This window comes from Euleptes europaea, chromosome 19 (genome assembly GCF_029931775.1).
Source record: "Euleptes europaea isolate rEulEur1 chromosome 19, rEulEur1.hap1, whole genome shotgun sequence".
Taxonomy (NCBI): Eukaryota; Metazoa; Chordata; class Lepidosauria; order Squamata; family Sphaerodactylidae; genus Euleptes; species Euleptes europaea.
This window is the reverse complement of record NC_079330.1, coordinates 13,405,784-13,417,913: the sequence shown is the minus strand read 5'-3', so window position 1 is coordinate 13,417,913 and position 12,130 is coordinate 13,405,784. Positions and strand designations below refer to the sequence as shown.

At 46.3% G+C, this 12,130-nt stretch overlaps 1 protein-coding gene across 1 annotated transcript in view; it reads left to right on the top strand.

Annotated features, from left to right (window-relative positions):
* The first annotated feature begins 348 nt into the window (after positions 1 to 348).
* NPHP4 (nephrocystin 4) overlaps positions 349 to 12,130 on the top strand; it is a 101,107-nt gene continuing 89,325 nt past the window's right edge. Inside the window, exons 1-2 of the mRNA XM_056865143.1 lie at positions 349 to 509; positions 3,595 to 3,747. Coding sequence (XP_056721121.1) covers positions 372 to 509; positions 3,595 to 3,747 — 291 coding nt within the window. The 5' untranslated portion in view covers positions 349 to 371. The remainder of the gene's footprint in view (positions 510 to 3,594; positions 3,748 to 12,130) is intronic.

The window sequence follows — 12,130 nt, the reverse complement described above, 5'->3', positions numbered from 1 at the left end:
TGATAACCATCTTCAAGTACTTGAAGGGGTGTCATATAGAGGAGGGTGCCGAGTTGTTTTCTGTTGCCCCAGAAGGTCGGACCAGAACCAATGGGTTGAAATGATTAAATCAACACCCGTGTTGACTCATCTGCCAGGGAGCCACTGTATGGGCGCCAGGGAGCCAGCACCTTGCAAAGGAGTCTGCAGAATTTGGCTGTCCTTCAACTATCTGGAGGTTGGCGACCTTCTCAGGGGCCTTTGGCCTAAAACGCCCCAATGTGTTAAATGTTCCTCAAATCAGGTATCCTTTCTTTTTTCTTTTTTTAATTTTTAAAGGCAAACTTCCCTGTGGATGAAGTGAAAAAGCGGCAACAGGTCAGGCAGGCAAAATGGGGGAGTGGCAGAGGATCTTTGTGCAGAACCTGACGGTCCCTCCCCACAACCAGAGGCGTTGCCACCCACCACCCCGGGATTCAAAGGCGTTCCAGTGTATCCTGAAGCAAGTAGAGGGAAATATAATGAAACAGGTAAGGGGAGTTTCCAGATAATCCCCCCCCCATAAGATACCAATTCAGGGGGATTTGTTGGGCAAAAATCAGGTGGAGACAGCAATGCGATGGGTTTTCTATGAATTCCTCAGGCATCGTTTTCCTTCCAAAAAGGGAACGACGAGATGTGCATGTTCTGTGGCCTATCAAAAGAAGAAGAATGGTTTTTATATGCCGACTTTCTCTACCACTTAAGGAAGATGCAAACCGGCTTACAATCACCTTTCCCTTCCCCTCCCCACAACAGACACCCTGTGAGGTAGGTGGGGCTGAAAGAGTGTGACTAGCCCAAGGTCACCCAGCTGGCTTCATGTGAAGGAGTGGGAAAACCAACCCAGTTCACCAGATTAGCCTCCGCCACTGATGTGGAGGAGTGGGGAATCAAACCTGGTTCTCCAGATCAGAGTCCACCGCTCCAAACCATCGCTCTTAACTGCTACACAAAGCTGGTTTGGGCTGTTGGCTGAGTCCTTGAAACAACGGGCTGTCTCTGGTGTCGGAAAAATGTCTTTGTAAGGACAATCAGGATGGAGAGAAGCTGGTGTCAATGATTAATTTTTATTAATTATATTGGGGGTGCTGGATGCTGTACCGTGCCGCTCCATGGCCTCTATCTGCCAAAGCAATGGCCTCATGGGCAGAACAGTTTCAAGCATTTCCCATCAGCTGCCTCCCCTTGTAGGCCCTCCTGGGAGCAGAATTTCAAAATCTACAAATCAATGAACAATACTTGCTGGTACTGCGATAAAAAACAAGCCGACTTCATTCATATGTGGCGGAAGTGTGAGAGCTATAACGTTCTGCACTGAAATAGTGAAATATCTGTCTGTTGGAATGGAGACTGATATCCCATGTAAACCTGAGATACTTTTGTTAAATTTAGCCCCTAACCTAACTAAAGATAAACGATGTATGGGTTACACATGATAACTTCTGCTAGAATGACTTTCGCCAGACATTGGAAACAAAAAATGATAGAGGAATGGTTGGTTAAAGTAAAAGAAATATATGTATTAATTAAGTTAACAATATATCAGAAAAATGGTGATACAATGAACCTAGACGAGCTATGGTTACGAACTGTAAATAAAATGAAAAATTTTATAATCAAGGGTGGGAAAGGACAACTTTCTGCGATGACAGTCTAGCTATTTTATAGAGGACTAAACTGTGAAGCTGTAATAAAGAAATTCAGGGTGTGTTTTCTTAAGTTTACATATATATATATATATATATATATATATATATATATATATATATATATATATATATATATATATATATATATTGTATTTTAAATTATGAAGACTGCTATATGTTAATTTTATTGAATAAATATAATTTAAAAAATAAAGATCTTTTTTCCTTTTTTTTTTGATGTTTTTGTTTGTTTGTTTGCTTGCTTTGTTTCCCTTCCGCCCTGCCAAGGGAGACATGAGAAGGTTGCCCTGTGACTCTTGAGGCTGAAACGTTCAGCGGGTTAAAGCACTGGGCCGCTAAATAATGCAGAGGGACTAAATCTTTAATCGCAAGCTTGGTAATGTCTCTCCGCTCTAATTCGGGGCTCGGTGGAGGTATCGGGAAGGAGGGGCTGCTGGAAGCGCAAAGGCTTGCTTTGCAATCAGGGATGGCTGACTGGCGGCTTGCGGGGCGCGTCAGTCCCCGAAGCGACTTTGCGCGGCCCGCAGTGGTCCTGCCACCTTTTAATCAAACACACACTGTTGCTGTTGTAAAAAAAAGAAAGAAGAAGAAGCAATCAGTGTCTCTGTGGCTTTTAATTAATATGCATTTTGTGATATTCTTCTGCAAAAGCACTGTGGTATGATGACAGCGGGTCCTGCTACACCAGTGCTCTAGCATCTGCACTGACTCTCTCTGGCCTTCTGGGCTCCATTGACGGTGCTGCCACTTACCCATGAAGCCCTAAATGGCCTGGTCTGGCTAGGAGATCTGTCTGTCTGTCTGATCTGCCTGACTGTCTAATCTGCCTGCCTGCCTATCTGTCTGTCTGTCTGTCTGCCTGCCTGCCTGCCTGATCTACCTATCTGCCTCCCTATCTGATCTACCTATCTATCATCTACCTGTCCGATCTACCTATTATCTACCTACCTGCCTTATCTACCTATCATCTACCTACTTACCTATCTTATCTATCTGTCTGTATGTTTGTCTATTGATCTGTCTATCTGTTTATCTGTCCTACCTACTTATCTACCTACTATCTTATCTACCTACCTACTGCTCATACAGCTATAGCCTTGAGCAGAGAACAAAGGAACAAAAAATGCCTTACTTAGTGTTACTCCTCTGATATTTAATTATTGCCCCTGTAAATTTTGCCACAGACAGAGTAACAAAATCATTTATATCTGATAATAGACCTGCGCCCTTGTACTGCCAGATGCCTCATTGGACATTTCCAAATTATTAAATAAAGAAGTAATTAAACTGGTCCTCAGCTCATTAAATATAGGATACTCCATGATAATACGTTCAATAGTTTCAACTTTGTGAGCATCTACATGTTCTATTTGAGTATGTTATATCTGCCCTCTGAAACCACTGAAGGGAGGGTAATATTCTGCAACTTTAAAAATCAACCCAGCACACATTTCAATACGCAGCTCTTTGCAGCAAATCAAGTCTGTAACTATGTTTGTGCTTTTTAGGAAGCCTGTATTTTAGGCCCTGTGTTTTTAAATGCAACTGTGCACAATATATAATAAAAATAGATTTATTGGTTGTTGTATTAGATAGTGTTTAGCTCAACCCCTTTGGTTTCCTGACTTTTAGGTTGAGTTTCTTTGTTCCCCTTTTTCTTAAGTTGTTTTCCAAGGCAAAACAACCCTGGCCACACAGTGTCAACGGAAACTGCAGATTCAAACCCCCGCTGTACATTGAGAGGCGTATTGCATTATTTCATTAGCAACAGCGCGGTGATGAGATAAAATGAATGCAAAAGTTTTTTTCCTCCCACTGGGGATGGACCCATCTCCTCCCAACCCTGAATCGCTCAAGGCATTTCAACGGAGCTCACTGGTTATTTATTGTCTCCCGTGGGCAGAGAGCGCCGGATAATACGTCGGACGTCGAATTCCAGCTGCGGCTTTCCCTCTTCGACGTCGCTTACCACCATTTTTTCGGAAAGACCTGGAGGAGCGCGACGAGGCCCCTTAAAGTGGTACCAGGCCAGCCTCCCACGGTGGTCTTCAACGAGGTAAGGAAGAGGCTAGCTCCAATCTGAACAGTCCGCTCAAGTCCCGTGCAAATGTCCCCAACCTAAAGGATGGATCGCACATGTGACAGCAACTCATGTTTTTGGGTAAACAAAAAACTTTGGTGATACAGAAACAGACAAGGTCTCGAGGCTGTTCTTGAGGAATTGCAGCATGGTTGTTTTATATTGGGCACGGCAGGCCAGAGGCAATAGCCATAGAAAGCAAGGAGCTGTGAGAGCTGTTGCCCAGCCTGCCCCAGAAGCCTTGAGAACCAGCGTGGCATAATGGTTAAGAGCAGCGGACTCTAATCTGGAGAACCGGGTTTGATTCTCCACTCCTCCACATGAAGCCTGCTGGGTGACCTTGGGCTAGTCACAGTTCTTTCTGAACTCTCTCAGTCCCACCTATCTCACAAGTCGTCATTGTCTCCTTCTCCTCCTTCTCCTTCTCCTTCTCCTTCTCCTCCTCCCAATCCCCCCTTAACACTGCTGTGGTCTGCTCTTGGTAAGGGACTTCCTTGCTGGCGTCCCTGCTGTCCCTTCTTGGGCCAAGGCAGGGTGGTGGAGCACAGGCTGAATCTTGACCTGTTTATTTATTTAGGTAGAAAGTGCTGTCAAGTCTTATGGCTACCCTGTAGGGTTTTCAAGGCAAGAGATGAACAGAGGAGGTTTGCCATTGCCTGCCTGTTTGGTCTCAGGGGCCCCAACCTCATGGCTTCACTCTGCATTGATTGAGACCTCTCGTCCCAAGAAAAAGAGTTGGTTTTTCTATGCCAACTTTGTCTACCACTTAAGGAAAAATCAAACTGGCTTACAATCAGCTTCCCTTCCCCTCTCCACAACAGACACCCTGTGAGGTAGGTGGGGCTGAGAGAGTGTGACTAGCCCAAGGTCACGCAGCTCGCTTCGTGTGTAGGAGTGTGGAAATAAATCCAGTTCACCAGATTAGCCGCCGCTGTTCATGGGGAGGAGTGGGGAATCAAACCCGCTTCTCTAGATCAGAGTGCACTGCTCCAAGCCACCGCTCTTAACCACTACACCACGTGGGCATTTCACGTACAGTCGTGGATCCCACCAGTTTTCTCTTGGGATTGCCAAGATGCTGATCCCGATCGGGCAGTATCAGCGGATGTGCGGAAGGCTCTTTTTGCATGCTGGAGCACCAGGGACTCTTCAGTCGTGAGCCAAAAGCGCGGTGCAGGCTCCTCCTTCGGCCTCTGCGTTACACAACTCGCTGTGGGTCGTTATCAATTATTAATAATCATAATGAACTCGAGAGAGAGGGAGAGATGCTACGTGCCAAGGAAGCAGGGTTAGAAAAGGGTACTCCTTCGTAAATCATTCAGGCCTCTACCAATGGAACATCTTCTCCCAAATGTAACTGTAATCTGGTGGGTGCTATTGATATCGCAGTGGAAAGGACCTTCTTCCCTTATGTTTTTATTAATGGCCTCCAAAGCAGAATGCTTAACTCTCAGCTCCTTGGTCTCCACAAATAGGATTGGGGATTCTCTCCTGCAGTTGCTTTGAAGTGGATCGATCATCTGAGATCCTAAACGTTCTATGCTGGTCCCTAAAAACCTTGCACTATAGAATATTCTGTGTCTCTCTGCCTCAACCATCTGCTCATTTTTCCTCCGGAACTGCTTTGCTATTATGGGAGACAGTTGTCATTCAGAAGGAGGTATTAGACTTTGGGGGTGGGGAAACCTGAAAATTTTCCCCCAAGGAGTCTCTCTGCTCTCCAGCGTGGTTTAGTGGCTAAGAGCGGTGGTTTGGATCTGTGGACTCTGATATGGAGAACCGGGTTTGATTCCCCACTCCTCCACATGAGTGGTGGAGGCTAATCTGGTGAACTGGATTGGTTTCCCCATTCCTCCACATGAGTAGTGGAGGCTAATCTGGTGAACTGGATTGGTTTCCCCATTCCTCCACCTGAAGCCAGCTGGGTCACCTTGGGCTAGTCACACTCTCTCAGCCCCACCTACCTCACAGGGTGTCTGTTGTGGGGAGGGGAAGGGAAGGTGATTGTAAACCGGTTTGATTCTTCCTTAAGTGGTAGAGCAAGTCAGCATATAAAAACCAACTCTTCTTCATCATCCCCGTTTCTACTAGAAACCATATTAGGTTATCTATCACTACTCCCTTCTGCTTTAGAAGCAGAGCACTGTGCCTTTGTGACAGCAGTCTTATGCCTGTTTTCACACTCCTCTCAGACCTGTTTGCATGCCTAGAAACCAGCTTGTTCAGACATGAAGCTGCCGTATACTGAATCAGACCCTCGGTCCATCAAAGTCAGTATTGTCTACTCAGACTGGCAGCGGCTCTCCAGGGTCTCAAACAGAGGTCTTGCACATCACCTACTTGCCTAGTCCCTTTAACTGGAGATGCTGGGGATTGAACCTGGGACCTTCTACATGCCAAGCAGAGGCTCTACCACTGAGCCATAGCCCCTCCCCAAAATGTAGCAGCCCATAATGGTTCATTAAGGTGGATCAGTGCCTCAGGCCAAGGGGTTCTTGGTTGAAATGCTAGACTATGTGAACTCCTGCTCTGCCCATTTCCAGGTCTCTACTTTCCTAAACCCATTGGACTCCCTCTCTTTTTCCTAATAACACTTGCAATTAAAGGAATAATTGAACACATGAAGTTGCCTAATACTAGATTCAAGCCCAGTAGCACCGTAGAGACAAACAAGATTTTCGGGGTATAAGCTTTCGAGGGTCAATGCTCCCTGCATCCAGTATCAGATTTCCAGGGTATAAGCTTTCAAGAGTCAAAGTTTCCTTTGTCAGATACCAGATTTTGCCAGATATCACATTTTGAGAGCTTTGAGCCTCGAAAGCTTATACCCCAGAAATCTTGTTGGTCTCTAAGCTGCCACTGGATTCGAAGCTAGCTCTTCTACCTCGGCTGCCGCTGGAAATGATCCGCCTTATATTGAATCACACCGTTAGTCCATCAATTTTGTCTACTCAGACTGGCAGCAGCTGTAGGGTTGCCAGCTCTGGGTTGGGAAATACCTGGAGATTTTGGGGGTGGAGCCTGGTAAGGGCGGGGTTTGGGGAGGGGAGGCACCTCATCAGGGTATGATGCCGTAGGGTCCACCCTCCAAAGCAGCCATTTTCTCCAGGGGAACTGATCTCTGTAGTCTGGAGATCAACTGTAATAGTGGGAAATCTCCGAGTGGTACCTAGAGGTTGGCAACCTGGTCACAGGTAAAGATTTTTGACACCACCTGTTCTTTTTAACAGGAGATGCTAGGGATGGAACCTTAGGCCTTCTGCATGTTTTGCTACTGAGCCGTGCCTCCTTCCCAAATTCTTTTCTTATCCTGGAGGATTTATACAGACTAGGGTTGCCTGGTCCCTCTTTGCCACTTGCGGGAGGCTTTTGGGGCAGAGCCTGAGGAGGGTGGGGTTTGGGAAGGGGAGGGACTTCAATGCCATAGAGTCCAATGGTCAAAGCGGCCATTTTCTCCAGGTGAACTGATTTCTGTTGGCTGGAGATCAGTTGTATGAGCAGGAGATCTCCAGCAACTACCTGGAGGTTGGCAACCCTAATACAGACCTGTGATCTGTCTTAGGCCATTGAGACAGCAATTACATCTCCTTGGTATGTAAAAAGTATGTCGATGCAAAGAGGGCCCCTTTTTAAACTGAGGCTATCGTATTTTGGTCACATTATGAGAAGGCAGGAATCACTGGAAAAGACAGTCATGTTAGAAAAAGTTGAGGGCAGCAGGAAAAGAGGAAGACCCAACCAGAGATGGATTGACTCCATAAAGGAAGCCGCGGCCCTCAGTTTGCAAGACCTGAGCAAGGCTGTCAAAAATAGGACATTTTGGAGGACTTTGATTCTTAGGGTCGCCATGAGTCGGGAGCGACTTGATGGCACTTAACGCACAACACAGAAATTGGGTAGTGAGTCAATTGGTCTCTCTCTCTCGCTCTCTCCTTTGTATGTTATGTTTAGGGTTAGGCAGCAGAGGCCGCTGTGGTTCTAGAAATGATGGAGAGTTTGTGCATGAATCCCGCTGAGCCAGCAGGCTCTCCATTGTATTAACTTTTCCTCTGCGGAGGCATAAACAAAGCGCCCGTGCCCTCTCCTCTTCTTGGATGTGTTCCTTAGGAGGGCAGTCTTTCACTGCTTTGAAGAATCTTGAATCTTGTGACCAGGACAAGATGGGAAGATTCATTTCTTATGACTGTACATTTTGCTCCTTTGCTCTCCCCCACCCAAACATATTAAAGATGTACACTGTTGGTTGATCACACATGAACACATGAAGCTGCCTTATACTGAATTAGACCCTCGGTCCATCAGAGTCAGTATTGTCTACTCTACTCAGACAGGCAGTGGCTCTCCAGGGTCTCAGGCAGGGGTCTTTCCTATCACCTACTTGCCTAGTCCCTTTAGCTGGAGATACTGGGGATTGAACCTGGGACCTTCTGCATGCCAAGCAGATGCTCTGCCACTGAACCACAGCCCCTCCCAAGTCTTTGAGCTTCAAGTAAAGAGCTTGTTTTAATACACAAACCAAAGAAGTTATTCCTTCACATACCACGTTCATTCACATACCGAGAGAGAGAGCAAGAGCACCTTGTGTGTGTGTGTGTGTGTTAAGTGCCATCAAGTCGTTTCTGACTCATGGCGACCCTATGAATCAATGTCCTCCAAAGTGTCCTATCCTTAACAGCCTTGCTCAGATCTTGCAAATTGAGGTCCGTGGCTTCCTTTATAGAGTCAATTCATCTCTTGTTGGGTCTTCCTCTTTTCCTGCTGCCTTCAACTTTTCCTAGCATGACTGTCTTTTCCAGTGACTGTTATCTTTTCATAATATGTCCAAAGTACAACAGCCTCAGTTTAGTCATTTTAGCTTCTAGGGTCAGTTCAGACTTGATTTGATCTAAAGCCCACTGTTTTGTTTTTTTGGCGGTCCAGGGTATCCGTAACACTTTCCTCCAACACCACATTTCAAAGGAATCTACTTACAGTACCATATTTCCTCAAAAGGAAGGATACCCTCAATGTAAGATAGCCCCTCCCTAAAAAAAGTTATACACCAAAAGTGATTTTTTTAAACTGAGTCAGACCATTGGTCCATAACTGTCAGTACTGTCTGATCAGACTGGCTGTGCTTCTCAGTGGTCTCAGGTAGAATCATAGAGTTGGAAGGGACTTTCAGGGTCAACTAGTCCAACCCCCTGCACAATACAGGAAATTCACAGCTACCCCCCACACACCCCAGTGACCCCTACTCCATGCCCAGAAGATGGCAAAAAACAAAAACCCTCCAGGATCTCTGGCCAACCTGGCCTGGAGGAAAACTGCTTCCTGACCCCAAAGTGACAATCGGCATTACCCTGGGCATGTAAGAAAGGGCCACGAGAGCCAAGCACTGACACATCCCTTCCTACCCCCCTCTCATGATCTGCCAAAGTTCACAGAATCAGCTTTGCTGTCAGATGGCTATCTAGCCTCTGCTTTAAAACCTCCAAAGAAGGAGAGCCCAGCACCTCCTGAGGAAGCCCATTGAGGAACCATCTTTCACATCAACTACTACCTGATCATTTTAAGTGGAGATGCTAGGGATTGGACCTGGGACTTTCTGAGCCACGGCTCCTTCTACACATGCTACAGTGATTGCTGAGAGGTTTAGGCGATAGTCTCTTAACCCTTTAAGAGTTCCTGGGTCAGGCTTGCTCCATGGTTTGAGTTTTTGCTGGCTACAAGCCACCTCTGCCCTCACCTGGTCCTCAGCCACACAGGAGCTGGGTCTGATAGCGTTGGAGCGAATGTCATCCTCCCGCTGTTATCTGGAGGCTCTGAAATTAATCTCTTGTCCTTCCATCCCATAATCCAGTATGATGGGAGTGAAATCCAAAGAAGCTAGTAAAACTGTCCAACTGCACAGCAACAGCTATAACAACAAGATCCCCCCCCCCCAAGCCAGTGTGGTGTAGTGGTTAAGAGCAGTGGTTTGGTGCGGTGGAGTCTGATCTGGAGAACTGCGTTTGATTCCCCACTCCTCCACATGAGTGGCGGAGACTAATCCAGTGAACCGGGTTGGTTTGCCCACTCCTACACATGAAGCCAGCTGGGTGACCTTGGGCAAGTCACATTTTCTCAGCCCCACCTACCTCACAGGGAGTCTGTTGCTCACAGGGGAAGGGAAGGTGATTGTAAGCAGGTTTGAGTCTCCCTTAAGTGGTAGAGAAAGTTGGCATATAAAAACCTTCTTCATCTAGTGGATCGGATTGGAGCTCGGCACATTTGGGAAAGTTATTTATTCCATTATGGAGAATAACTGTCAAATCTAGATAAGCTTCTCCAAAAGAGGGCATGAGAACATTGTCTCATCTGTCACAAGCAGGGTTCTTTCGTGGATAATTTGCTGATCTCGGCTTGCTTTTCCTTTTTTGTCTCCCTGGCCATTCTCTTCCAGCTAATGAACAGCTTCATATCCGAGCGATTATCCAATTATTATTCCCTCCCCCCCCCCAATGATAATTGGGGAGCACTTGTTCCAAGAGGTTTGCAGAGGTGCCTCGGCAAACAATTACATTTCCCTCGTTTACCTTCTAGGAAAGCCACTTTTCGATGCTTCACACAATGGAGCACAGATGTGGGATTATGCTGAAACCAGCTGCCTTCTTAACAGCCAACATAGATATTTGTCTGAATTATTATACTGCCAACTTTCCTCGGTTTGACCAGACACAAATAATTTTATTTCTTTGGATCGGTAGCCCACCCATTTCCAAAAGGAGTCCAGGTGGGTGACTGTAAATCCAGGGCTTTGTGCACCCTGTACTGTGCACAAAGGGGAGGGGCAGTGGCTCAGTGGTAGAGCATCGGCTTGGCATGCAGAAGGTCCCAGGTTCAATCCCTGGCATCTCCAGTTGAAGGGACTAGGCAAGTAGATGATGTGAAAGACCTCTGCCTGAGCCCTTGGAGACAATACTGACTTTGATGGACCAAGGGACTGATTCAGTATAAGGCAGCTTCATGTGTACTATTTTTTTTTTAAATGCCATGAGGTCATCCACATTCTGTGCCAAGAAAAGTGGAATTCTGTGACCTGCGTCAGTCATGCAAACTGAAACGGTATTGTGGAATGGCTTCAGGAAGTCATGGGGCCCAGAAGCCCCACTCCCAATCCATGGGAATCCTGTTGAGCCGCCCTTCTCTTGGGCATTGCCTATACACCTTTCCAAGCATATCTTCATAGCTGTGAGGACTAGAAGCTTGTTTGTCAGATGAAAACAGAGATTTTCAGGGGACAGATTTCTTTTTCACCCAATGCCAAGTCCTGTGCTCCTGTGGAACTATGAGATGTATTGTACCCTGGATATATGTTTCTCCTCTCCTCCCCTCTCACCCATATGATCACTCCTTTATGACCAGCGTGGTGTAGTGGTTAAGAGCGGCGGACTCTAATCTGGAGAATTGGATTTGATTCCCCATTCCTCCACATGCCTGCTGAGTGACCTTGGGCTAGTCGTGGTTCTCTCAGAAGTCTCTCAGCCCCACCTACTTCACAAGGTGCCTGTTGTGGAGAGGGAAAGTGATTGTAAGCTGCTTTGAGACTCCTTAAGGTAGAGAAAAGTGGGGTATAAAAACCGACTTCTTCTTCTTGTTCTGTCTAGTTTTTATCCCACCATTCCTTCAAAGAGCTTAGGATGGCATGAACAGTTCCCCTTTCCTCATCCTCACAACAACCCTGTGAAGTAGGCTAGGCAGAGAGAGAGAGAGAGAGACTAGCTCATTGTCACCCCAGTGAGTTTCAGGGCTGAACAGGGATTTGAAGCGGAGTCTCCCAGATCCTAGTCCAACGTGCTAACTGGTGCACCGCCCCGATGCCTTGAAGTTAAATTGCTGCTAGTATTCCCTTCTCTCACAGGTTGACTCTTGACTCTGTTCAAGCTGTCGTTTGGCTCATTTGTTGAAGAAATGGGAAACGGTTAATGTTTTTCTCTCTCAAGCCTTCACTATAATATTTCCCAAGCTGCCTTGAACAGAGCACATGGTGGCAGCGGAGGTACTGAAAGAGAGACGTATGTAGGTAAAACCAATATTAGCATTTCTAGAGATAGTGATAAAACCTAGCAGCGGATCCAACGGTTGGGAGGGGAGCCCAATGCTTCAGGAATCAAAGCATAACTCTCTCTTCTTTGCCCGCTCGTCAGGAATTACTGGTCATTTTTTTCATCATTTTGCAATAAAAGATAATAGAATAACGATTTATTTCTCCAGGCTGATGTTTTAATGCCTCTCTCTGTTATCCTTCCCTGACAGTCCTTGATTACGGTAAATGTTTTGCTCATGACACCTGGATAATGACTCTTTAATAGACGGATTAACCTGCTGCTCAATCCGG